Source organism: Emys orbicularis, chromosome 7 (genome assembly GCF_028017835.1).
Source record: "Emys orbicularis isolate rEmyOrb1 chromosome 7, rEmyOrb1.hap1, whole genome shotgun sequence".
Lineage (NCBI taxonomy): Eukaryota > Metazoa > Chordata > Testudines > Emydidae > Emys > Emys orbicularis.
In genome coordinates, this window is record NC_088689.1 from 45,374,059 (window position 1) to 45,401,692 (window position 27,634).

General features: G+C 40.9%; 1 protein-coding gene across 2 annotated transcripts; it reads right to left on the bottom strand.

Annotated features, from left to right (window-relative positions):
• Nucleotides 1–643: 643 nt before the first annotated feature.
• On the bottom strand, nucleotides 644–27,634 carry LOC135880814 (nucleolar RNA helicase 2-like). 2 transcript variants are annotated; one of them, XM_065407159.1, is made up of 15 exons: nucleotides 27,206–27,634; nucleotides 25,373–25,648; nucleotides 23,761–23,836; nucleotides 20,256–20,434; nucleotides 17,920–18,037; nucleotides 16,800–16,985; nucleotides 14,472–14,617; nucleotides 13,981–14,130; nucleotides 12,505–12,666; nucleotides 7,442–7,561; nucleotides 6,137–6,210; nucleotides 3,642–3,801; nucleotides 2,363–2,497; nucleotides 1,652–1,696; nucleotides 644–908 (listed from the first exon to the last, which is right to left on the bottom strand). In XM_065407159.1, the coding sequence occupies exons 1-15, from the start codon at nucleotides 27,632–27,634 to the stop codon at nucleotides 717–719; spliced, it is 2,448 nt and encodes an 815-aa protein (XP_065263231.1). In that variant the 3' UTR covers nucleotides 644–716. The 2 variants fall into 2 exon arrangements, with proteins under 2 accessions (XP_065263231.1, XP_065263230.1); XM_065407158.1 differs by having other exon boundaries at nucleotides 14,472–14,635.

Here is a 27,634-nt window from a genome sequence, read left to right on the forward strand (position 1 = left end):
CTCTTTATCCCACAGGGGTATTTTTAAGAAAGACTTTAAATTGTAACATTAAAAGAAAATGAAAAGATGAAGTCTGTTATGGCAGCTATGTTCAAATTTGTCCACTTAACACAGCATAAGCATAGTAGAAGAGACTGTAACAAAGGAAATTCACGTTATCAGTATACCAATTCTATACCATTTGCCTCTTAAAGTATATACTTACACTGCAGCTTGGAGCGAGCTCCCAGCCTGAGAAGGCAGACTTGCACTAGTAGGGCTCGTGCTAAAAACAGCATTGTGGACATGGTGGCTTGGGCTGGAGCTTGGGCTCTGCAACGTCCATGCTGCTATTTTTACTGTTTTAATGCAAGTCAGTCATTCACAGCTGCTGTGTAGACATACCCAAAGAGGCAGGTTCTTAGTGTGACAGTCAGTCCTGATACATATAGGCAGAAAGAGATTTCATTCAAAAATGTGAATTGTTGGCTTATATTTTTAGAACTACACATTTCAAACATGTCCATCAGGAGTGGAAGTCAGTGGAAGAAAACAGCAAGATCTTCTTTTAAAATGAACTTTATGTCACTTCAACAAGTAGATTTTGTTGCCATCCTCACTTACAGACAAGTGACTCGTTTAGCAAGTAACAAAAACAAACGGGAAAGTTCAAGAGATTTTAATTTCAATAAAGCAGGCATTATGTAGTCCCATAGCTACATAAACTGAATTAGTTACTAAAATGCTCTGTGAAAACTTCGTTTCTGGCCTCCGTTTTTGAATCTGTTATTTTTGTTAAAGCCACCGCCTCCTTGCCTCCCGTTCCTGAAGTTAGAGAAACCTCGGCCTGCTTCACGCGGAGTTTCTTCTAGCTCAGGTAACTCCGTTGCTATGGACAGCTGCCAGCGTCTTGAATCTTGCCATTGCTCCTGATCAAACAAGTTTAATGCATTCATTTAAAGAAATCATGAAAACGTAGGAACTGAATTTGCATGCAAGCACATTCATAGAAGTTATTTCAAAACCAACCTCATCCTCACCAAACTAGTTCATCAGATCCATCTTATGGACAAGGGTCAACATTAGTCTTTAAAACCCTTACAATTCACAGTCATGGGACAGAGGAGAGAATAACCACAGGGTAAGTTCGTTACTATTAATGCCCTCAGTTAGGGGGGTTGGCAGCAGCCGAAAGGCCAAGACACAATATAGAAAACAACGCAGGATTTTGTAAAGAGGAGGAAGGCAATGGACAGACAAGCAAAAAGTCAGAAGCAGCAAAATATGTTCAGTTAACGAGAACAGCAGGAAAGAGTATATTTTGTAATGAATATGCAGCCCCCTTCATGCACAAAAGTTTTGGACTCTCTGCATTAAACTGCAAGCCTTATACACCTCTACCCCAATATAACGTGACCCGATATAACACGAATTCGGATAGAACGCGGTAAAGCAGCGCTCTGGGGGGAGGCTGCGCACTCTGGCGGATCAAAGCAAGTTCAATATAACGCGGTTTCACCTATAACGCGGTAAGATTTTTTGGCTCCTGAGGACAGCGTTATATCGGGGTAGAGGTGTACTACCATAGTCTAACCATATAAGTAGCAGCTACAGTATTTGGCTTAAACGACCCAAAAAGGATTCTAAAGGTCCTCCAGCAATACGAACATACCTGTATACGATTTAGCTCAGCTGTAGGGACATCGAAGCACACACCCTAAACACAACAGAGAATATTCATTTACTCTCCAAGCTGGCATCCAAAGAGAGAGACATTGGAACACTAACTTCAGATAACAGACTATATCTGAAACACTGCTTATTAATTCCAAGTAAGTATGAAGGTAACACTGTAGCAGAGTGCCTGCTCTATTTTGAGAGTGCTTTTTTATATTCTGTGGGAAATAAAAATTATAGATTTGCCAAAAAATGAGGAATCAAATGCTTGGTGCTGACAGAAGCCCCACTTCCCTAAAGTAATGTATCTGTTCAAAGGTAGAGCATGAACTTCCTGCAATGCAACTTCTTTGTCAAAGCTCTTTGCGCAGGAGTCAAGTGACCCAACTGAGCCAAGTCCCTGAACTGCTGATTGCAAAGTATTTACAGATGAGTGTGGGCAATAAGAATTACTTGTCTATTTTATTGATGAAAGAGAAGCTATTTCAACCCATTAGTGTAACATGATGGGTTCCTATATGAAGTGAATTTCCTAACTTCTCTGTCATTGGATTACAATAGAGGCAAAAATGTAGAAAAACAACCCTCCTCATAGACAACTTTGATGCGGTCATGGTAGAAGCCAACACCTGCATTAAAAGGAGAAGATGCCCTTAAATGCCCCAAATAAACCAAACATACAAAACAATAGGATAAACCATCTCACCATCTTTCCCTTGAGAAAACGCATTCTGGTAACTTTATTGTCTATTTCATCACCAAGCTGTTCTTTTAGTCCTCGCCAGGCATAGCCAAGGTTGTGCATCTCTACTGAACATTGTAATGTCATTGTCACATAGCCCTTTAAAAACAAACAAACAGTGAAATGTGTTTACAATGAAGGACTAAACCAGACTGTGGCAGATAGTGTCCAATCTGTCGAATATTAATTCCTACATAAATCTTTGTGACTACTGTAATATTTAAGGCTCTACTGTTCTGCTAACAAGTAGGCTGTCTGAAATAAAGGCACCCTCCATTCACATGATAATAAAAGCCTTCAAGAGAAAATGAAGACTGGCTAGAAACACACATTGGTATCAGTCTTTAGACTGAATATATTCGTTGGAAGTGGGAGATCAGTTATTAGGTGCACATCAATATCCATTTATAAAATAACGAAAGGAAGAGATATGAGAACTTAGTACAGGCCAATATAAGGAAAGGAAATCCAGATGGCAATGTAACAAGATGAAATCTACTGTACTGACTTCAAAACAGTTACCATCCAAAGATCAACTGGAGTTGGGTAGCCTCTGCCCACATCAAAGAGAGCTTTTTCTACAGGGTCTTTCCTGTAACAAGATACTCCCAGAGACTACCTGCTGGACACTCTTTTTCCTTAAAATATGCTGGGACTTCATTTTCCAGAAAGACAGACTAAACCAGCAGAAACCATCCTATTGGCTCAAGAAACTTTACTAAAGTTTTCCATTATGGTATCACACTTTTCTGTAGTTAAGATCTGAGACAATTTAGGCGTCCTTTTCTTAGTGCCGGTTAAAGCAAAATATACTAACTAGTTTCAAGTTCCTCTGTTTTCTGTACTATGCCACTAAGATTTGATTTTAGTTAAGAAAACTGGAATTTGATGCAAGGTCGACAATAGCCGCAGCTCAGGCACCTAGTTGGGAAAGCAACAAGGAAGCTCTGTTTGGACTGCGCTAACAACTTGAGAGTACCTCATTAAAGGAGAATGGAGGCAACAATCTCTATAACTAAACGGTGCCAGAAAGTGATGGTGAGGGCTAGTTTCAGACACAGGGAGCTGAAGGGCATCAGGCCTTGTTACACTTATTCAGTAAATTTGCAACACTGCTTACCATTCAATACATAATCTCTCTCTCTAAGATGGATAGAATATTTACGCCTCTCTCAGAGGTGTTATGAGGATTAGTTCATACAGTGCTCTGAGCACAGTAGTGACATGCAACATTATTATTTACCGCATCTGAGTTGAGCAAGGAACGCTGTTCAATGGAAGTAGCCCCAGAAATATGGGCTAGTGCTGCAGCCAGAGCTTCCACTGCCCCCTTTTCCTCTATCAGCCGCTGAGCTGATTGTTTGAAATAGTCGATGGCAGAAGGAGGAACGGAATCCAAAAACCTACATATTTACAGCAAAGATTTGATAGGTCAATATACAGAAAGCCAACATTACAAAATTCAATTGTGTGAGAGAAATTTCATTAACTTGTTAAGACTAATTCAAAGGTTAAGGCCAAGAATTTCAGAAGTGACTAGTTATTGTTGGGTGCTTCAATTTTTGTGCACCAATCTTGGGTACCTTCAAAGGGGCCGGATACTCTGCAAGTGGCAAGTCCCCATCCTCTGATAATCCAGCCTCTTTAAGGTGTCTCCTAGTTTGGCACCCAAACAGTCACTTGGAAAATCTTGAGCTAACCACGCAAGAGAAGGCTGTAACATATGCAGAGAGTGCCCTTTGCCCCAAGAATACTCTGTATTGCCAGTGAAGCCGATTCCCTCCTTTTATGCTCCACACAGAAGATCATGTAGTGACCATCATTTCATCACGAGCAATAGATCCCTGTTTAGCATCTATCAATGGCCTTTTGTAGCACACCATAATGTCACTGATGAGCTGAGCAAAGTACTTCCCACTCCCAGAGGAGGCTGCTTCAACACACTGACACTTACCACTGACACAGGGAGCGAAGCTGGGGGAGGGAAGTGGAGGGGTTAAACCTGCATCTCCAACACGGCAGTGCATACCAATAGCTCACTAGGCAAATGGCTCTCAACCTCTTCCATGCTGGAACTCCCAGTCCCATTTAGCAACATGGGAAGAGCAGGGTGGTCACAACCCCAGATCAAGCCCCTCAAGTTATATTATTAAACCTCTGCTAATCTCAGACTGAACAAATATTTCTAAATCATACTACACTGGCAAAGTCTATTCTTGATATACAGCAAATACATACTATTAGACTGTATTCAAGGAAATTCTTAGAAATATAAAATGTTATACCTAGTCATCTTAATTAAGAGTCATAGATATTACATTTAGAAAGGGCCTATTTGGCTGGCTAGTCGATCCTATCGCTGCAGTTATTGATGGATACAGGAGACCCTCAGTTACATAGGTGCAGCGATCATTGACTTCAGTGGCTGTTGTAGATGCACAACTGAAGGCTGATTTGGGTCCAAACTTACAAGTATCAGATATGTATGTTCAAGAACGTCATATTTGACACTGACTAGTGGTAAACCACCTCTCTCTTGTATGAAAATGATGTATGGAAAGCATCAACACATCACTCACAAATACGCAGGGGAAAAAGCTTTCAAGACAGCGAAGTAGGGGCGTGAATGGGGGGGGAGGGGAGAGGCGGGGGGGTTTCCAAGCACGGGCATGGACCCCACCAATTATTATCTCTCTTGGGAAAACTCCTCTGGTCCCAGGGGAAGAGAAAGCTCCTCCGGCCCCAGGGCAGGGGCACCATTTAGGGAGGGTATCTGTCGTCCCCTCCACCCCCACTTCGTACTGGATGTCTGCTCACAGTGCATACCCAGGCAGAGCTCTCAGCTGCAGTGCTGGGCAGCCAGATTCCCTCCTCCAGGAGTCGCGTTCTCCGGAGCTCATCCACCCCACCCTCTTCCCTGCCTCCACCAATCAACAGCTGAGATGATATGGTGCAAAAATCCTCCTAATCAATAGTAGCGGGTCAGTGAACAGAGTTTCTGGGGGTGGTGCAGGCAAGGAAGGGGTCAGTCGAGGGGGGAGCACAGGGTTCCCAGTAGTGGGGGTGGGTAGGAGAGGGGAGCACAGGGTCCCCAGTGGGGCCCCAGGGCGAGAGCAAGCGCCTCCAGTCCTGGCAGGAGCACAGAACGTGCCTTCCCCAAAGGGGGTAAAATTTTTATTCCTGTGCACGCCCCTGCAGGGAAGCATGAGGAAAATGCCACCTGGAAGCGATTTCCACCAACTAGGTGTTAGATGTGTACAAAGCTAGGACTGAAGCTGAACAGAGTGAAAACAGCAACACTAATAATGAATCTGATACAAAATGCAGAGTGTGAGCTGCAACAGACACATTAACTAAAAGGCTACTCTAGTTATACTAAATATAATAACAATTCTTAAAAATCAATAGCAACTGCTAGGAATAAGTCAGTTTCCCTATATGTAAGTAATTTTCTATTCTATTACTTGTAGTTAGGTTATAACTGAAAGTTACTTTTAACAACATATATTTTTAAAAAGGACATTTTGCTGTGTGAGGGGATGAAATACACATGGGCTTACTGCTAATATCTTACTAAAATCAGACAGCGTACATATGTAAGGCAACTGATTTTATAAGAGACAGAGATGTATGACTGTATATGTAACAGGATTGAGTCTTACATCTCCATATTGGCATCAATATTTTTCTTCTACAAGTTCAAGACATCTTGTAACTGTGGACAGATAATGAACTTACCTGATAGCATCTTTACTGGAAGCTTTAATTATATCTGTTGCTGTAGGCACACCTACACGCTTAAATGTAATGCCCTGAAATTGAGAAGAGAAAATGAATTACAGCTCAAGGTCTTTTCCCTACATTACTCAACAGAACCAAATTCTCGTCAAGTCCTGTTTCCAAGGCCACCATTCCCTTACTAGTCCTAAGCAGGAAATCCTTTGTTCAATCTTTATTTAACCATAATTTTAAAAACTATAAAAAGCCTCTCTTGTATAAAATAGAACACATTAAAATTATTCTTATCTTTGTTCATGTGTGGGTACCTGTGTCATGATCACATATTTGAATCAAAGACATTAGAAATGGAAAAGACTCATTAGATCAGAGTGTAGCCCCACAACACAAGACGTATCAGATTTAGACATAACAATGATCTTCGCCAAAAGCCAGTATAATAGTTTGTGCAATGTCAATGGATTGACACTGAAAACAATTTAATCCTACAGAGCAAGAGTATTTAATCCTCAAAGGAAACTGAAAACATGAGGGACAGAATTAAGCCAGGGAACTGAGACAACAGTTGGTTCAAGGCTCTACTTTTATTGTGTAATTTTTACCTCTTTCCATTAAACACTCCTGAAGTAAGTAAAGTTCTAAGATGAATGTTTAATACATGCCAAAAAGAAAGAACCTAGGGTTCAAAATTCTCTGTTTAGCCTTCAGCAGCTAATGACACCCTGAAACAGAACAAGAAATGCAAAAAGTGGGATTTCTACCATCTAATCTTTGTAGGGATTACACAACTCTAAATGCAAGCCTCGGCAGATAAGTGAAACAGGAGAGGATTTTCAAGTATTTCATTTTAATTTGTAAATTTAAAAGCCTGCACATTACTGATTCAGTACCTTCAATGCTTTGACATTGTTTTCAGAACAGCCTTTCAAGTTCTCCTTTAGAGATAGATTTTTGTAGTACACAGAAAGAACATGTAATCATTCCACAATCTATCAGACACCAACTGCTACAAGTATATACATGAAGTTTCACATGAACAAGCCTTGGCAAAGTTATATTTGAAAGGATATTCAAAGTTATATTTGAAGAATAAGAAAACCTGCAGAAGACAACACAGCACACTACATAAAAACTTTTCAAAGACTAGTATTACCATTTTAGGCCCTGCCTATTTCCGGGTTGGAACCGTTTGGCCTTACACAGCACTTGACTGTGAGGTCCCCAAGAATATATGCGCACACTGTATTTTTAGATGTTCAATGACTGATTAAACAAAACAAACCCCAAAGAAAGCTAGACTCTTACCGCTTTTTGTTCTACGTGTCTTAATTGATCTTCTTCCTTTCGCTGATAAAAACAGATACACATTCCAGTCCGTCCAGCTCTTCCTGTGCGCCCAGACCGATGGATATATGAATCCACATCCTTTAAAAATGAAAATTAACATAAACACATTTAAGTTTTTTAAAATTAAAAGGCCTAGAAGGTTTCACAAAACATCTAGAAATTTTAAAAGCATTCTAGATATTTTTTATAAAACCGAGCTCCCTTATTCCTGCTGTATAAAGAGGTTTTTGTAGGAGGGTTATCATAACAGGTTTAACTATCCAAAAAGATAGTAAACATTAAAAAGGAAAAGCAAGGTTCAAATAAAGAGAGAAGTGTCTAGCCAAAAGAGGAATAACAAAACCCAATGCAACCAATCTTGCAACATCAGAAAACAAATCTGATTCGCCCAATGCAAAGAGTCTGTGTGAAATACAAGGTTTCACAGAGGGATGCTCTATTGTGCTCTCGGAAGTCTGTTTGGAAATGAAGTGACCCCCCTGACCGCCACAAAGAAGAAATAAAACCTTGGAGGGGAAGAGTAACACCAGATTCAGGTAAAAGACTGGAAGTATCATAAATTTAAATGACTTTATCAATACATTAGAAGCAAGAGGAAGATCAAGGACAGGGTAGGCCCACTGCTCAGTTAGGAGGGAGAAACAGTAACAGGAAACACAGTAAAACCCCAAATTAAGAAACACAGTAAAAGAACTAAAAAAGAGCCACCATGGCTTAACAACCATGTAAAAGAAGCAGTGAGAGATAAAAAGACTTCCTTTAAAAAGTGGAAGTCAAATCCTAGTGAGGCAAATAGAAAGGAGCATAAACACTGCCAAATTAAGTGCAAGAATGTAATAAGAAAAGCCAAAGAGGAGTTTGAAGAACGGCTAGCCAAAAACTCCAAAGGTAATAACAAAATGTTTTTTAAGTACATCAGAAGCAGGAACCCTGCTAAACAACCAGTGGGGCCCCTTGATGATAGAGATAGAAAAGGAGCGCTTAAAGACGATAAAGTCATTGCGGAGAAACTAAACGGATTCTTTGCTTCAGTCTTCACGGCTGAGGATGTTAGGGAGATTCCCAAACCTGAGCCAGCTTTTGTAGGTGACAAATCTGAGGAACTGTCACAGATTGAAGTGTCACTAGAGGTTTTTGAATTAATTGATAAACTTAACATTAACAAGTCACCGGGACCAGATGGCATTCACCCAAGAGTTCTGAAAGAACTCAAATGTGAAGTTGCGGAACTATTAACCTTAGTAACCTGTCCTTTAAATCGGCTTCTGTACCCAATGACTGGAAGTTAGCTAATGTAACACCAATATTTAAAAAGGGCTCTAGAGGTGATCCCGGCAATTACAGACCGGTAAGTCTAACGTCGGTACCGGGCAAATTAGTCGAAACAATAGTTAAGAATAAAATTGTCAGACACATAGAAAAACAAACTGTTGAGCAATAGTCAACATGGTTTCTGTAAAGGGAAATCGTGTCTTACTAATCTATTAGAGTTCTTTGAAGGGGTCAATAAACATGTGGACAAGGGGGATCCGGTGGACATAGTGTACTTAGATTTCCAGAGGGTCCTGTGGCACCTTTAAGGCTAACAGAAGTATTGGAGCATACTGATGAAGTGGGCATTCACCCACGAAAGCTTATGCTCCAATACTTCTGTTAGTCTTAAAGGTGCCACAGGACCCTCTGTTGCTTTTTACAGATTCAGACTAACACGGCTACCCCTCTGATACTTAGATTTCCAGAAAGCCTTTGACAAGGTCCCTCACCAAAGGCTCTTACGTAAATTAAGCTGTCATGGGATAAAAGGGAAGGTCCTTTCATGGATTGAGAACTGGTTAAAAGACAGGGAACAACGGGTAGGAATTAATGGTAAATTCTCAGAATGGAGAGGGGTAACTAGTGGTGTTCCCCAGGGGTCAGTCCTCAGACCAATCCTATTCAACTTATTCATAAATGATCTGGAGAAAGGGGTAAACAGTGAGGTGGCAAAGTTTGCAGATGATACTAAATTGCTCAAGATAGTTAAGACCAAAGCAGACTGTGACGAACTTCAAAAAGATCTCACAAAACTAAGTGATTGGGCAACAAAATGGCAAATGAAATTTTATGTGGATAAATGTAAAGTAATGCACTTTGGAAAAAATAACCCCAACTATACATACAACATGATGGGGGCTAATTTAGCTACAACAAGTCAGGAAAAAGATCTTGGAGTCATCGTGGATAGTTCTCTGAAGACATCCACGCAGTGTGCAGAGGCGGTCAAAAAAGCAAACAGGATGTTAGGAATTATTAAAAAGGGCACAGAGAATAAGACAGAGAATATATTATTGCCCTTATATAAATCGATGGTATGCCCGCATCTCGAATACTGCGTACAGATGCGGTCTCCTCATCTCAAAAAAGATATACTGGCACTAGAAAAGGTTCAGAAAAGGGCAACTAAAATGATTAGGCGTTTGGAACGGGTCCCATATGAGGAGAGATTAAAGAGGCTAGGAATCTTCAGCTTGGAAAAGAGGAGACTAAGGGGGGATATGATAGAGGTATATAAAATCATGAGTGATGTGGAGAAAGTGGGTAAGGAAAAGTTATTTACTTATTCCCATAATACAAGAACTAGGGGTCACCAAATGAAATTAATAGGCAGCAGGTTTAAAACAAATACAAGGAAGTTCTTCTTCACGCAGCGCACAGTCAACTTGTGGAACTCCTTACCTGAGGAGGTTGTGAAGGCTAGGACTACAACAGCGTTTAAAAGAGAACTGGATGAATTCATGGTGGTTAAGTCCATTAATGGCTATTAGCCAGGATGGGTAAGGAATGGTGTCCCTAGCCTCTGTTTGTCAGAGGATGGAGATGGATGGCAGGAGAGAGATAACTTGATCATTGCCTGTTAGGTCCACTCCCTCAGGGGCACCTGGCATTGGCCACTGTCGGTAGACAGGATACTGGGCTAGATGGACCTTTGGTCTGACCCGGTACGGCCGTTCTTATGTTTTTATGTATGTTCTTATGAAACTTGGAAATGGCAGAGATGCTCAATGACTTCTTTGTTTCGGTCTTCACCGAGAAGTCTGAAGGAATGCCTAACATAGTGAATGCTAATGGGAAGGGGGTAGGTTTGGAAGATAAAATAAAAAAAGAACAAGTTAAAAATCACTTAGAAAAGTTAGATGCCTGCAAGTCACCAGGGCCTGATGAAATGCATCCTAGAATACTCAAGGACCTAATAGAGGAGGTATCTGAGCCTCTACCTATTATCTTTGGAAAATCATGGGCGACAGGAGAGATTCCAGAAGACTGGAAAAGGGAAAATATAGTGACCATCTATAAAAAGGGAAATAAAAACAACCCAGGAAACTACAGACCAGTTAGTTTAACTTCTGTGCCAGGGAAGATAATGGAGCAAGTAATTAAGGAAATCATCTGCAAACACTTGGAAGGTGGTAAGGTGATAGGGAATAGCCAGCATGGATTTGTAAAGAACAAATCATGTAAAACCAATCTGATAGCTTTCTTTGATAGGATAACGAGTCTTGTGCATAAGGGAGAAGCGGTAGATGTGGTATACCTAGACTTTAGTAAGGCATTTGATATGGTCTCGCATGATATTCTTATCAATAAACTAGGCAAATACAACTTAGATGGGGCTACTATAAGGTCGGTGCATAACTGGCTGGATAACCGTACTCAGAGAGTAGTTATTAATGGTTCCCAATCCTGCTGGAAAGGTATAACAACTGGGGTTCCGCAGGGGTTTGTTTTGGGACCGGCTCTGTTCAATATCTTCATCAACAAAGAATAAATTGGAATAAATTGCCTAGGGAGGTTGTGGAATCTCCATCTCTGGAGATATTTAAGAGTAGGTTAGATAAATGTCTATCAGGGATGGTCTAGACAGTATTTGGTCCTGCCATGAGGGCAGGGGACTGGACTCGATGACCTCTCGAGGTCCCTTCCAGTCCTAGAATCTATGAAAACAACCTAGACATTGGCATAAAAAGTACGCTTATTAAGTTTGCAGATGATACCAAACTGGAAGGGATTGCAACTGCTTTGGAGGATAGGGTCATAATTCAAAATGATCTGGACAAATTGGAGAAATGGTCTGAGGTACACAGGATGAAGTTTAATAAAGACAAATGCAAAGTGCTCCACTTAGGAAGGAACAATCAGTTTCACACATACAGAATGGGAAGAGACTGTCTAGGAAAGAGTATGGCAGAAAGGGATCTAGGGGTTATAGTGGACCAGAAGCTAAATATGAGTCAACAGTGTGATGCTGTTGCAAAAAAAGCAAACATGATTCTGGGATGCATTAACAGGTGTGTTGTGAGCAAGACGAGAAGTCATTCTTCCGCTCTACTCTGCACTGGTTAGGCCTCAACTGGAGTATTGTGTCCAGTTCTGGGCACCGCATTTCGAGAAAAATGTGGAGAAATTGGAGAGGGTACAGAGAAGAGCAACAAGAATGATTAAAGGTCTAGAGAACATGACCTATGAAGGAAGGCTGAAAGAATTGGGTTTGTTTAGTTTGGAAAAGAGAAGACTGAGAGGGGACATGATAGCAGTTTTCAGGTATCTAAAAGGGTATCATAAGGAGGAAGGAGAAAATTTGTTCATCTTAGCCTCTAAGGATAGAACAAGGAGCAATGGGCTTAAACTGCAGCAAGGGAGGTTTAGGTTGGACATTAGGAAAAAGTTCCTAACTGTCAGGGTGGTTAAACACTGGAATAAACTGCCTAGGGAGGTTGTGGAATCTCCATCTCTGGAGATATTTAAGAGTAGGTTAGATAAATGTCTATCAGGGATGGTCTAGACAGTATTTAGTCCTGCCATGAGGGCGGGTGACTGGACTCAATGACCTCTCGAGGTCCTTTCCAGCCCTAGAATCTATGAATAAAGGATTCATACAATCTGAAATTTCACTGGAAAAATACATGGAATTCAAAATAGATTTAGAAATATTGAAAAAGGGCTTCAGAAGATATAATATTCAAAAAAGCATACCCGTTTCTTACCTTTGGGGGTGAACTCTGTATGACCAGGTCAACTTCAGGGATATCTAAACCACGGGCAGCTACATTGGTTGCAACCAAAACTTCAAATGCTCCATTTCTGAAACCCTTTAACGTGATCTCTCTCTGTTTCTGTGGAATGTCACCATGCAATGACTGGGCATCCTGTCAAAAGAACAGATCATTAAGACTTCATCCAACACAGGTATCTATGCAGCAGCAACCCAATGACAATGGTGGCACAATTTGCTGTTCCTCACAACCCCAAACACTGTTCACAGCAGTCGATAGCACCAACTGTGGTGCTACATGCTTTACAGGCGATATGAAGACAAGACCTGATTCTGATTTCACTTTCACTGGTGTAACTCAGGCGTAACTCCACTGAAGATACAAAAACTTAAAATAGAACACCAGTATGAGATGAGAATCAAGACCAAGTTCCCTGCCCAGAAGAGCTCCCCACAGGCAAGAGAGAATATGGAACAAAGTTTTCAGCGACATGGCCAAGCCCAACTGACAAGTCTGAACTGCCTCTGGTATTTGCAAGAAAAGAGGTGGTGCCTAAATTTGTCTAATGGGTAAGAGATCAGGATCTAGAAGTGGGAATTCTCAATACAGTATGCAAAAGCAGAATTTATTAAATACAACACAGATGTTCACACTCACCTAGCCTCAAAGGGTTAATATTAGCATAAAAATCACAAGTGTTTGTGTGTGTGTGTCACTCCACAACCTTGTTAAAGTTATTAGCATATTTAGCTGGTTTACTGTTAATGAACTACACAGAATCTCTACATGCACAAGTAGGACAGAAAAAAGCAAGCCCACAGAACTAAGCATGTCTAGCCTGTACATTTAACTTAATACTAAATATATCTGCCCTTCCCCAATTCCCTCTTTTCCTTGATTTTAACATTCAACATCAAAACAATATTTGCTCTGTAAGAATCCAGGATTATTATTCATTATGGGTAAATTTCATCTATGTGCAGAAGGCCTGCTCAATATACTCTACAAGGCCTGAATTAATGGCTCAAGAGGTTGTTTTTTTTTAAGAGGGTGAGTAGGCCTTTCAGTCTTAGGGTAAATGTCATACTGTGTTTATAGGACACCCTGTATCCCATATACTCATTATGCAGATGATGCATGGTTGTAAGAATCAGGAATCCAAACAGCTGTGAGGTCTATTCCATTATTATTTCTTATTGTATAGTGTCAGCAATGTGTTTTGCACTGTACAAATCACAAAAAATAAAGTTCCTGTCTCCAAGGATCTTGCAGCCAAAAAGAAGTTATCATCGTTATGGTCAAGGAGAAACTTGCAGCTTTCTGAAATGTCTAAAAAAATGGTCTTGTTGACAAAACATGAAGTCTACAACCATAAAATTCTATTTGTATGGCTGCGCTCCCATCTTCATTTCAGGAACTTCTAGCCTTGATGTTTACAACCATGACTACCTTTTCAGACATCAATACCTGTTTAATAGAAGCATTCAGGGCCAGTTCATTTGCATCCTTTTTAGTCTCACAAAATATGATGGTCCGTCCATGACTGCCACTGTAAACCTGAATGACATCTCCAATAACTGCTGCTCTCTGAGACCAGTGACACTCTATAGCCAAATGCTGTTAGGGAAAGAAAATATGTCTATGTTATATCTGCTGTAATTCAGCAGGATATCAGCTAAACTTCTTTACACAAAGACAACATTTTGATTTAAAAAAATCCTCTAAAATATTTAGGTTTTTATTTAAAATAAATAAAAAAACCTAAGAAAACAAAAATATTGGTTTTCCCACATAAAATTGTTTTTACAAAAAGCTTTATGTTAATTTTAATCACTGCCAAAAGAAAATTAAGCTTTAGTTACTGTAATATCATACCTTTTGAAGGTCAGAACCATAACCCATATTATCCATACTATGTATCCCTAGCACCTATACTACTCAGTAACAAAACTACTTACCTCTACAGTCATAGCCGTCTTTTGAGTCTTCTTTCCAATAAGGTCAATCTGTTCATATCTGGATTTCATGTATTTTTTAGCCACATCATACACCCAGTGTGGACAAGTTGCAGAAAACAGCAGTGTTTGGGGGTTGTCTTCAGAATCTTTGAAACAACACATCACTATCAATAATCCAAGTAGTATAACAACATAAGAACTGATGTTTCATTACAGATTCCATGTTATAATGACTAGTTATAAAGCAATAAGCATAATTTTCAAAATTTTGAGAAGGCTAATAAGTTTATATAGGAGATGGAGAAGTATGTTATTTTAATACTGATCAGCTACAATAACCAAAGTATAATGATTAAAAGTGGGAAAAAATTGATTAAGTATCAACAGGACCAAAACTGCTCCCCATTTAAGCAATAGCAAAATTCCCAATATTTGAATCAGAGCAAGATAAAAGGAGGAACTCAACTGATGGTTTACTATTATTTTCAGCATGATGCTCAGCACATTCACTATATTATCCTGCAACACAGACTTGATGCCCTATTCCAAATAAGACAGCTTAACATTCAGTAGCTGTCACTGCAAAATGCACAGCCTATTCTTACAGATCCCTCAGGACCAACACGCATTGGAACAGAGATGCAGGTGACCTCTAGGTAGTCCACCCTCTATCAATGCAAATCATTTCCTACAACATATGTATGAAATGTAGCCTATCACATAAATCAGCTTTTAATGTGACAATTTTTAAAAAAGATTCTGGAGGAAATCCTGGCAATTACAGTCCAATAAACCTAACTTCAATACCAGGCAAACTGGTTAAAACTATAGTAAAGAATAGAATTATCAGACACACAGGTAAACACAAGTTGTTGGAGAAAAGTCAACATGCCTTCTGTAAAGACAAATCATGCCTCACCAATCTATTAGAATTCTATGAGAGGGTCAACAAACATGTGGACAAGGGTGGTCATGGGATAAGAGGGAAGGGATCATTAACTGGTTAAAAGATGGGAAACAAAGGGTAGGAATAAATGATCAGTTTTCAGAATGGAGAGGGGTAAATAGTGGTGTCCCCCACAGATCTGTACCGGGACCAGTGCAGTTCAACATAGTCATAAATGATCCAGAGATAGGGTAAACAGTGAGGTGCAAAAATGTGCAGACAATATACAATTATTCAAGATAGTTAAGTCCAAAACAGACTGTGAAGAGTTACAAAGTGGTCTCACAAAACTGGGTGACAGGGCAACAAAATGGCAGATGAAATTCAATGTTGATAAATGCAAAGTAATGCACATTGGAAAACAATCTCAACTACACATACAAAATGATGGGGTCTAAATTAGCTATTATCACTCAAGAAAGATCTTGGAGTCATTGTGGATGGTTCTCTGAAAACATCTGCTCAATATGCAGCAGCAGTCAAAAAATTTAACAATGTTGGGAACCATTAGTACAGGGATAGATAAGACAGAAAATATCATGATGCACTATATCAATCCATGGCATGCCCACTCCTCAAATACTGCGTGCAATTCTGGTCGCCCCATTAAAAAAAAAAATATTAGAAGTGGAACATGTACAGCGAAGTGCAACAAAAATGAGTAATGGTAACTGTTACATACCCTATGACGAGAGATTAAAAAGAATGGGACTGTTCAGCTTGAAAGAGAGACAAGTAAGGAGGGATATGATGGAAGTCTATAAAATCATGAATGGTGTGGAGAAAGTGAATCAGGAAGTATTATTTACCCCTTCACATAACACAAGAACCAGGGGTCACACAATGAAATTAATAGGAAGCAGGTTAAAAAAAAAAAAAAGTAAGTATTTCTTCACACAACACATAGTTAACCTTTGAAACTCATTGCCAGAGGATATTGTGAAGGCCAAAAGTATAACTGGGCTCAAAAAAGAACTAGATAAGTTCATGGGTCCATCAACGGCTATTAGTCAAGATGGTTACGGATGCAACACCATGCTTAGGGTGCTCCTAGCCTCTGACTGCCAGAGGTTGGAAATGGATGACAGGGGATGGATCACTCAATAATTGCCTGTTCTGTACATGCCCTCTGAAGCACCTCTCACTGGTCACTGTCGGAAGACAGGATACTGGGCTAGATGGACCTTTGGTTTGATCCCGTGTGGCCGTTCTTTTGTTCTAATATTTCCTAGTGCTTTGACCATGTGAGTTTCAAATGTTTCAATTGATAAGGCTTCCACCATTTCCTTCAAAAAAGTATTCCAGTATATACACACACACACACTTATATATCAGAAAAATTTTCTTAGACAATGCAATACTCACATAAATTCAGTATTTACCTTTTTTGTAAGCAAATGCTAGAATTTCCTCCACTTGTTCAGCAAAGCCCATGTCCAACATTTGATCAACTTCATCCAAAACAACATGCTTCACATTGGAAAGGTCCAGCTTGCCATTCTGAAGGTGGTCTTTAATTCGTCCTGGAGTCCCAGCTAAGATGTCAATGCCGTTTTTAATATGTTCAACTGGAAGAAAGGGCAGCAAAACAGCACATGTGTAAGAATGCTTAGAGATCACAGAATTTCTAGGGCTGGTAAACTACTATCAATTTACAGTAATACTTCTAATACAGTAATACTCTAGGTAGTTAACGCCCTAACCTTTTACTTTTGGAGACAGGATTAAATCAGTTTAGGTCACAAGTAAAAGGAGTCTGGCGGTGATCTGTGGCTTTCCATAAGGACTGCTATCCTAAAACCAAAACTGATAACTTAATGAGAATGCCTTCCGCCAAAATCTTCATTTTCATTCAATTCGCATTTAACACCATCAGGACTTCATCATAATTTACAGTCTCTTCTCCCAACTGAGTTCCCACTTTGTCACTTTTTTATTTAAAAATAAATAAATAAATATCCAATCATTTCTTCTGCAGTTCTTGCTGTCAACTCTACAGTGCTGACGTCAAGTGGCAAGTTCAAGGCTGAGCTCCTTAACATACTCTCCAATCACATTAGAGGTATCTGAGCCACAAACTACTGAAGCTGAAAGCAACATTACAAGATGGCAGGGACAAATGAATAGACAAGAACTGGATTGATTTGTTCAGTTTCACTACCCTCTAAACTGGAACGCCATCACTTGGAGTTTAAAATGAGCACTCTGCTTTCCTTGGACAGTCATCTGGCCCTAGCGTTCATCCACTCAGGAACAAGATTATTTCTTTATAAATTTAAAAGAAATGTTATAACCTTTGAAGAAAATAAATTATACATTTCGATAGAGATCCCCTGGGATTCTTTTAGTAAAGATGGAGCCAACTTGAACTGCCTTTTCTTTTTAAAATAATTTCAGTTTTTTACTGAAGTGAAACCTTAAGGAAAATAGCCAGTTTTATTCCCTGAATGATTCTCACGAAACAAGAGCTGATATCAAAGCGACTTCTAAACATGTACTTACTTTGTCCATTGTATGGCGTTCCTCCATAAAAACAAGCCACTGTGAGTTTCTTTGTGACATCCTTAAAGTCCCTGGCTACCTGGATTGCCAGCTCTCTCGTTGGCGTTAGAACTAGCACCTGGACAGAATGATAAAACCGTCAGAAATGCAGCCACTTGGTGATTGGTACCAAATTCCCCACCCTATCAGGTAAGTTGTGCTGCAAAGTTGATCTGACACTGCCCCCTTGAATTTTCTCCTGTTTGTAATCACCTGTGGTTTTATGCCACATTCATCACAATGGTATCCAAGTTCCTGCTCATCATTCAGATCACACTCTCAGCCAGAAGTAAATTGGTACATCATGGCTTTCATAAACAGTACGAACAAGCAGAACAGGCATAGCTTTCTCCAAGCTAGCACTGATATTGACTTGGAAGCCACAATGAGCTATCCAGCGCTATGGACCTCAAAGAAAGCTTGGGTCAAAGCTGGCAGAACCCAGATTTATGCAATACTGAAAGCTGATCTGACCCCTTCCACTAACCTTGGTCACAGAGCTAATCACAGCAGAGCCCCCTGCAATTGTATGGGTCACATGTCCCACAGAATGGGTTAGATAAAGTGCCTCACACTTACATGAACCCTTACTTTTAAATTTACTATTCATTTATTTGCTCAGGTTATTAGTTGAAATTTCTTAGTTATCCAGTGTTAATTCTTGCTGTTACAGTTATTTTGCTATGTCCATTTTGTTGCTATCACATTTCAAGGACACGTAGGTTAGCATAACCAGGTTTTAAGCACCAAGAATACGATTAATAAAAACAGTTACTCTGGTATCATTGCTAAATGACAGTGTACAGAAAATAGAATTAGAGAGATCTCTCTAGGATTTCCGGATCCTTCAGAAGTATGGTGCAGACCATTCTTTTTGCCTCACTTTCCTCCCCTACATTAAGGAGGATGAATTAAGGCCGACTAAATGTTTAGCAATAGTTACACCATAGTTATGCCTTGAATTATATAATACACCTAATGAAGCCTTTTAAAAATGTAACTTTCATTGATATTTCTTGCGTAACAGCAGTGTTTCTGTAACATACTTCGCACTTATTTAGGAGTCTGAAATACTTTAAAACACTAGTAATTAATTCTCAAACACCTCTGAAAGACAGGTAAGTGTCTGACTCATAACACAGACCAAGAAATTGACGCAAAGAGGTCAAGTGACTTGCCCAAGGCTACACAACAAGTCAGCAACAGAAATGGGATTATAAAATCAGGAATTTCTGACTCCCAATCCTGTATTCATTTATCTAGATCAGGTTGCCTCATTGTTCCTGACTGGCAACCAGATTTAACAGCTGAGGACAGCACAATTAAGATAGTCCAAAAAGAACTGTACACAATAAGATAGCTCTCTAAATCTATATATTTTCTAAAATTATGACGACGACCAAGGCACAGTTCAGTATTAAAGGACAAAAAGGTGCATGAACCAAAATTTTGGGATAACAAGAGAGCTGCTATTTAATTTATTTTAAATAAAACACTGACGTTTGAAGCACTCTAGTGAGCGATCACTCTCCCCACCTCCCAAATGAATTGCAATTGTTAGCCTATAAGAGTTAAAAGATATTTTCAAGAATATTATTCACCAGTTGATACTCTTTCAGACAATATTATATACTGTTTACTCTAAAGGCAGGGCAGAAGGATGGAAGAGATGTGTTTTTATTCCACAACCGCAACGAAGCTGGTTGGTCTAACTATCAACAGACCAACCTTGACAATACCCCTTTATAGCGCATTATCAGTTAAATCACCTGCTTAAATAGAAGCATAAAGAACATTTATGCCAGGACTTGAAATCATAACTTAAGCTGTCCCAATGTGGAGGGAAAAAGCAAGTATCATCCTGGAGTTTATATGCAGAGGCAAGAATGATTTGGGATAACACCAGTTTGCTGGTCTGCTTCATTTTTATGAGTAGGAGAGGTATCAAACCATACAAGAAACCTGCTCACTAGGCAGCTAAGAGCAGACTGTTTGTATATGCTCATATGAATACAGCAGATAGGCTGAAAAGAGGGAAGGCATATTACACAATGAATGCAATCACAAAGAATCACAAAGCCATGTATTTTGTCATCATTAGGATACTACGAAGAAGTGTCACTTTGTAAACCTTATTTTGAAGAATGTGTTCCAGGATCAGAAGGAACATTTAAAAAAGCGAGTAAGTGGGAAGGAAGAAGGGGATATTTTTAATAAGAACCAAAAACAATTATAAAATCACTTTCAAATATTGCCATAATTTAAGCCATCAGTGAACCCTTAAGTGGCTAAATTACCTTTGGCGTGCGGCCTCTCTTCCTCTCTAGTGTGTCTCCCTGAAGTTTTTCAATCAAAGGAACAGCAAAAGAAAACGTTTTCCCAGTTCCAGTTCGAGCCTGAGCTATCACATCTTTGCCATCATATATGGGCTGGAAGGTCTTTGCTTGCACAGAAAACAGGTACTTTACTCCTCGAGCTGCAAGACAGTTCAATATACCTTTATTAAAAGGTGCTGTGAACCCACAATGGGCTGAGATAGACACCTGAAAGCCCTTTTGTATGATAATGAAAAGCAAACCAATTTCATGAGACAGATCATGGCAAGTCCTGCATCTGCAAGTGGGTGCAAACAATAAATACACATTTGTTTTCATTTCTATTATACTTGGCAAAGCATTTTTTTATCTTTTTCTGGGAGCAAGATTTGATATCTGGGGTAAACAACTATTTTTTGCTACGTCTGGTACAGAAAGCAACAGTACATGCAACTGACTTTGATATCAGTCAAGGTTGTGGGATTTTTTTGTTTTTAAACACAGACGCACATTAAAACTTGGAGAAGTTTGAAAGATGCCGTACAAAGAGGAAAACATTAGGGTGGGTAAAAACTGGCCAGTAGTATATACAAATTATTAATGGTGTGACTTCAGAACAAGGAAAGTTTTAAATGGATTCCTGTGCGTTGCTTTAAACTCTACTAATACTCAATTATCAGAGTAACGTGAACTCCATTGTGATTAAATTCACAGAGTATACTAATCTAGGATAGCAGAATGCCAGAGAGAAGAGATCAAAACTGCCAAATGATCTAAAAGTTGAGATAGATGATCAGTTATAAATTTGATTTAATAAAGATAATTTAAATATAAAATGGGATAGTTTTTCAGAAAATAGTATGCAGAAACAGACATGGAAGTTACAGTAGACAATGTAAGTGACAATCTCACAACATAATGCTAATGAGAGGAGAAAAAAAGTAGGGCTGTCGATTAACTCAAAAAAATTAATTGCAATTAATCACACTATTAAACAACAGAATACCAATTGAAATTTATTAAATATGTGTGGATGTTTTTCTACATTTTCAAATATATTGATTTCTATTACAAGACGGAATACAAAGTGCTCACTTTATATTATTATTTTTATTACAAATATTTGCACTGTAAAAATGATAAACAAAAGAAATCGTATTTTTCAATTCACCTCAGACAAGTACTGTAGTGCAATCTCTTTATCGTGAAAGTGTAACTTACAAATGTAGATTATTCTTGTTACATAACTGCACTCAAAAACAAAACAATGTAAAACTTTAGAGCCTACAAGTCCACTCAGTCCTACTTCTTGTTCTTGTTCAGCTCAGACAAACAAGTTTGTTTACATTTGCGGGAAATACTGCTGCCTGCTTCTTATTTACGTCACCTGAAAGTGAGAACAGGTGTTCGCATGGCACTTTTGTAGCTGGCTTTGCAAGATATTTACGTGCCAGATATGCTAAACATTCATATGCCCCTTCATGTTTCAGCCACCGTTCCGGAGGACAGCTTCCATGCTAATGATGCTCATTAAAAATAATAATGCGTTAATTAAATTTGTGACTGAACTCCTTGGGGGAGAATTGTATGTCTCCTGTTCTGTTTTACCTGCATTCTGCCATATATTTCATGTTATAGCAGTTTCGGATGATGACCCAGAACATATTGTTTGTTTTAAGAATACTTCCACAGCAGATTTGACAAAACACACAGAACATACCAATGTGAGATATCTAAAAATAGGTACAGCACTCGATCCAAGGTTTAAGAATCTGAAGTGCTGTTCAAAATCTGGGAGGGATGAGGTGTGGAGCATGCTTTCAGAAGTCTTAAAAAAGCAACTCTCAGATGCGGAAACCACAGAACCCAAACCACCAAAAAAGAAAATCAACCTTCGGCTGGTGGCATCTGACTCAGATGATGAAAATGAACATGCATCGGTCTGCTCTGCTTTGGGTTGTTATCGAGCAGAACCCGTCATCAGCATGGATGCGTGTCCTCTGGAATGGTGGTTGAAGCATGAAGGGACATATGACTCTTGAGCGCATCTGGCACATAAATATCTTGCGACACCAGCTACAACAGTGCCATGTGAATGCCTATTCTCACTTTCAGGTGACATTGTAAACAAGAAGTGGGCAGCATTATCTCCTGCAAATTGTAACCAGACTTGTTTGTCTCAGTGATTGGCTGAAGTAAGACTGAGTGGACGTGTAGGCTCTAAAGTTTTACATTGTTTTCTTTTTGAATGCAGGGGTTTTTTTTGTAAAAATTCTACATTTGTAAGTTCAACTTTCATGATAAAGAGATTGCACTACAGTACTGGTCTTAGGTGAAATGAAAAATACCATTTCTTTTGTTTTTTACAGTGCAAATATTTGTAATAAAAAATAAAGTGAGCACTGTACACTTTGTATTGTGTGTTGTAATTGAAATCAATATATCTGAAAATGTAAAAAACATCCAAAAATATTTAAATAAATGGTATTATATTATTAACAGTGCGATTAATCACGATTTTTTTTAATTGCATGATTAATATTTTTAATCGCTTGACAGCCCTAAAAACAAGCAACAGTCTTCTCACAGTTTATACCTAGAAACAACTGTATCACAGAGGAAATAATTCTGCCTTGATGAGACTGCACTTGAAATCATGTAAATGTGAAACCCTCATTAATGGGAGCAAAGGTGCCTAGTGGTTACAGTGGGGTGAGAGAGTCAGGCATTCTGGTTTCCATCCCTGCTTGTGTCACTAACACAGAATGGCTTTGGGCAAATTACAGTAACTCCTCACTTAACATTGTAGTTATGTTCCTGAAAAATGCAACTTTAAGTGAAATGATGTTAAACGAATCCAGTTTTCCCATAAGATTTAATGTAAATGCGGGGGGGTTAGGTTACAAGGAAATTTTTTTGGGGCTGACAAAAGGCATTATATACTGTACTGTGGTTGGGAAGTGCCCCTGGCTTACCCCACACAGGCACAGCCCGCTGCAGGCAAGGACGCTAGAAAGTACCTTCGCAGCAGCAGCGGCCGCTTCCTCTGAGAAGAACAGGCACTGACTTTGCCAGGGGATGCTCCAGGCCCGCCTCCTCCTGTCCCCACTCCACTCCACTCCCACTTCTTCCCACCCCCACTCCACCTCCTCCCAGGAGCAGCTGCATCCCCGCTCCCTCCCCGCCCCACCTTCCCAAAAAGTCCTAAGCGCTGGGAGGGAGGGGGAGGAGGCGGAGAAGAGGAACTTATGCAATGCTCCCTTGTAAAGTCGCTGCTATTCCACAGAATCTTACAAGCAGTGGACAGAGCAGGCAGCCAAAAAACATTATAAGAGAGCATTGCACAACTTTAAATGAGCAGCGACGTAACTTTGAAACAAGGTTAAGCAGGAGGATGTTAAGTGAGGAGTTACTGGATTTAAAAAGATACTTGCGATCTATTTGGAACCATCTTTTTGTTAGTAAATTTCTTCTCCACAGAAGTTACCTCTAAGAAGCTCAGTTGTTTCTTTGGAGATAGAGAAATTAGAGAAGGCACCTTCTCTCTCCTCTTCTGTCAGTTGCTGTTAAATTAAAATAAAGCAGCAGATTAGGCATAAGGAGACAATCAGTTTACTATACTACTGAGTTCCACAAAATTTTAACCGAAAAAAAACAAAACAAAAACCTCTTCTCCAGAACCGTCTCACCCATGATCCTCTGTGTATATGGGGAAAAAGGAGACCCTCAAAGTCATCTTACAACCTTGATAAATGCAGGGCAACCACCTTTGGCCCCTGCACCTCAGGCTGCTATTACATTGTGTGTATACACTTGGCATTAAAAGGTATGTCTTTTTTGGACTATTTGTGTTCCTTTTGCTAATTAATATTTTTTAACTCACCTCTGGAAAACATTAGAAAATTGTTAAGCCAAATGCAGAAGAAACAAAAACAAACACATATTCACTATTAGCATATATTATCCAGTAAAGAACATTTCTGGATGATGGAACTTTCGCAGAGATTTGCAAATAAATATTTTAATTTAACTTATCCACTAAATTGACTGATTTGAAATTAGCTACCCAACTTCTGCTACAGAAATTGAAAACAAACTACAGGTGATCTACAAAAACACTCTACTGTGGACATATACTTCCCTATGTAACAAGCAATAAATAGAAGAGCTGCAAGACCCAGAAATATATACAAGCGGTGAACTCAGTGAGCAAGGTCTCTCTGAAACTTGTGGTCAAGACTCTGATCAAACAGAAGAGAGCAACTGAAAGCACTCCATGCTCATTCCCATAAGTGGCGTGCTCTCTTTTTGTAATATTCCTTTCTCAGCCTGATGCATGAATTCAGATGAATGACAGATATTTTCTGGCATGGAGGCTATGGGCTTGTCTAGACAGGAAAATTTACTGTCTTAATTATACCAGCGTAACTCCCCAAGTGCACACTCTTATTCCAGAATAAGATACAACTACATTGAGTTATACCAGTATGATCATGTCAGTAAATTTACCTGTGTAAACAAACCATATATATCCTTCCTTGACAGGAAATGGATTTACAGATCAATGGTGAGATTTCCCCCTTGCATTTTGACCCCTTTCTGCAGGGCAAAGGGGTCTAAAAGCCCTGGACCTGGCATGGGGAGAATTGTTTCCAGAGCAAGAACTGAGGAATACAGCCATAAACTGACTTATGAGGACCCATTTGTAAACCCTGGTAGAGATGGGGGTGGGGGGGAGAGGGCAATGTGGACTCTACAGCACTGCAGAGATTCTTGGCAGAGCTGCTGCCTACAGTCAGCTGGGGACAGGCTGTACCGTAGGCAGCCCAAGGTACATCAGGGCTGCTCCACCCACCAGAGCAGACCAGAAACAAGAGAGCTTAAAGGTTGATTAAACTTAAAGCCACTTTAGCATCCCCTCCTCCTGGACTGTGAATTCTGTGCTGCGCCTCTTATAGGTACAGCACAGAATCTATTATCCTCTGCTAGGACCAGGGATGACACACAAGGTATTTCCTAGCAGTGCTGAGCACTTCCACCAAGCAAGACTGGTAGATTACATTTTTAAAGCAGGTAAAATTCAGGGTTTCAGTGTGTACCTTTACTGGCTCTTGGTCACTGTCATATTCCGCACTTGATGCTTCGCTGGAATTACACTGAGCTTTTGAGTGGACAACGCCATTGCTCATGGACGAGGATTTCACCTTGTCCTCTGGGCTGTTTTCTTCAATCTCTAGATCCACTTTTTCTTTAACTTTTTTCTTCTTTTTGGGTTTAGGAGGCTCAAGGTCATCTTCAGATAGCTCATTTTCCTCTGTTTGGGATTTCAGCTCCTTGGATTTATTGCGGCGTTTAGATTTCTTCTCCTTTTTAACCTTCAGAGAGACAACAACATCAAACAGAAAAGGACAAAAAAGTCTAAGTCTATAAAGAAAAGTAAAATGTCTTTAGACTTTTTGTCTGTGATGCCTGATCTTCTTCAGGGAGAGCAGGATTCCTTTGTCATCAGAATCTCTCCAGCAGGGTCATACCCCATTTTAATTAAACCATCCCCTATTGCAAGAGGATTTTCAGTCAGATTACTTGAAGACTGATACTGAATACTAAGTATTGAATATGAGGAGAACCAGATTCTTCCTAGGTGAATAGTGGATAAATTAGTGTCATATGCACCTACCTGTTTACTCACTCATGATTACCATATGTAATTATTATTTGTATGACGGAAGCCCCTAGAGGCCCCAAATGAGTTTGGAACTCTATTTTATTAGGCACTGTACAGGCACATCTTTCTTATCCCAAAGCATGTACAATCAAAACAGACACCACAGACAAAGGATGAGAGGGGAAACAGAGGCAGGAGGTGATGTGATTTGCCCAACCTCATACAGCAGATTAATGGCAATGTCAGGAACAGAACTCTCTACTGAGTCCCAGTCTAATGCCCTATCCTATCCACTGGACCAAGATATTAAACCAAATCTTGAGCTTCTAGACACTGACATTTAGAGATCTCCATTTCACACAGACATTTGGGATGGGGTGCGATTAGTATGTATAAATGTGCTATAACCAAACTGGGGACACGTTATAATCTGAAAGGACCGTATGTTTACACTGCAGCTGAGAGATGTGATGACCGGCATCAGTAGACAGACTCACACTAGCAGTGCTCAAACTAACGCTCTGAAAATAGCAGCCTGGACATTGTGGCACAGGTGATGGCTTATGCTAGCTGTCCCAGTCCAAGCCCTGGCTCTGAGCTCAGGTGGCTGGCTAGCACAAGCCACTGTCCATGCCACAAGGACCACACTGCTGTTTATAGAGCCCTACTTAGAGCAGAGCTAGCCCGAGCCATTCTACCCTCGCTGGGAATCACACCTCCCAGCTGCAGTACACATATACCCTAGAAATCTCCATATATCGCTGGAAACTCTTAACTCATCCAGGCGCCAGACACCTTCCGGGGATGGAGGCAGGGCGTGCTCGGTGGAGCCCCTCTGGCTAGAGAACACACACGCCGTGTCTGGCACAGCCCAGGGCTGGCACCTTTCTCGTCCCCTGGGAGACTGACAAGCGGGCAGAAATGCGGCAGACCATCGGGATGGCAGCTTGGCGGGCGCCGCTGATGGTTCAGCGGCAAACGAGCGGTGCCGAGGTCTCCGCTCACCCACCCCGGCGGTGCCCACAGCCGCTATCAGGAGGCGAGGCGCCCACGTGGCGCAGCAATGGAGGCCAAGCGGCGAATAGCACGAGGAGCCTCCGGGCACAGCACGTGTCTGTGCGGGGACCCCCCGGACCCGGTTCTCCCTCTAGCAGGCGGGGATCGGGCCCCGCCCAGCCGGCAGCTCACGCCCCCACCCCCAGCACGCTCGGGGATCCCGGGTTAGGTGGCGTCTCTTCCCCGACATTTCCGCCTCCACCGCCGGTACCTTGTGCTTCCTCCTCCGGCCCGCCCGGGCGGCCTCGCCTTCCAGGGCGGTCTCGGGCTCGCTGTCGGCTGCAAGGAGGGCGGCTGCGGGCATTTCCTCCGGCTGTTCCCCGTGGAGCTCGGGCACGGAGCCGCTGCGCTGGTCGGCGGCCGCGGTGAAAGGAACGAGCCCCGCCCCGGGGCCGGCGCACAGGAAGTGAGGCGAGGGGATGAAGGCCGGGGCCCAGCCCCAGCGCCGGCCGAGGGAGAAGGGCGCTGCGCCGCCTGCTGTAACGCCGGGCTGGAGCAGCCGTAGCGCCGAGCGGGGGGCGAGGGGGGGTCGCGCTGAGCCGGGTCCTCGCGCGAGCCGGGAGGGTAGGGCGGGGAGTCCCGCAGCCCCTGCGCCCGGCCGCCCGGCTCCGTACAGCAGCGTGCGGCACGCTGCACCCAT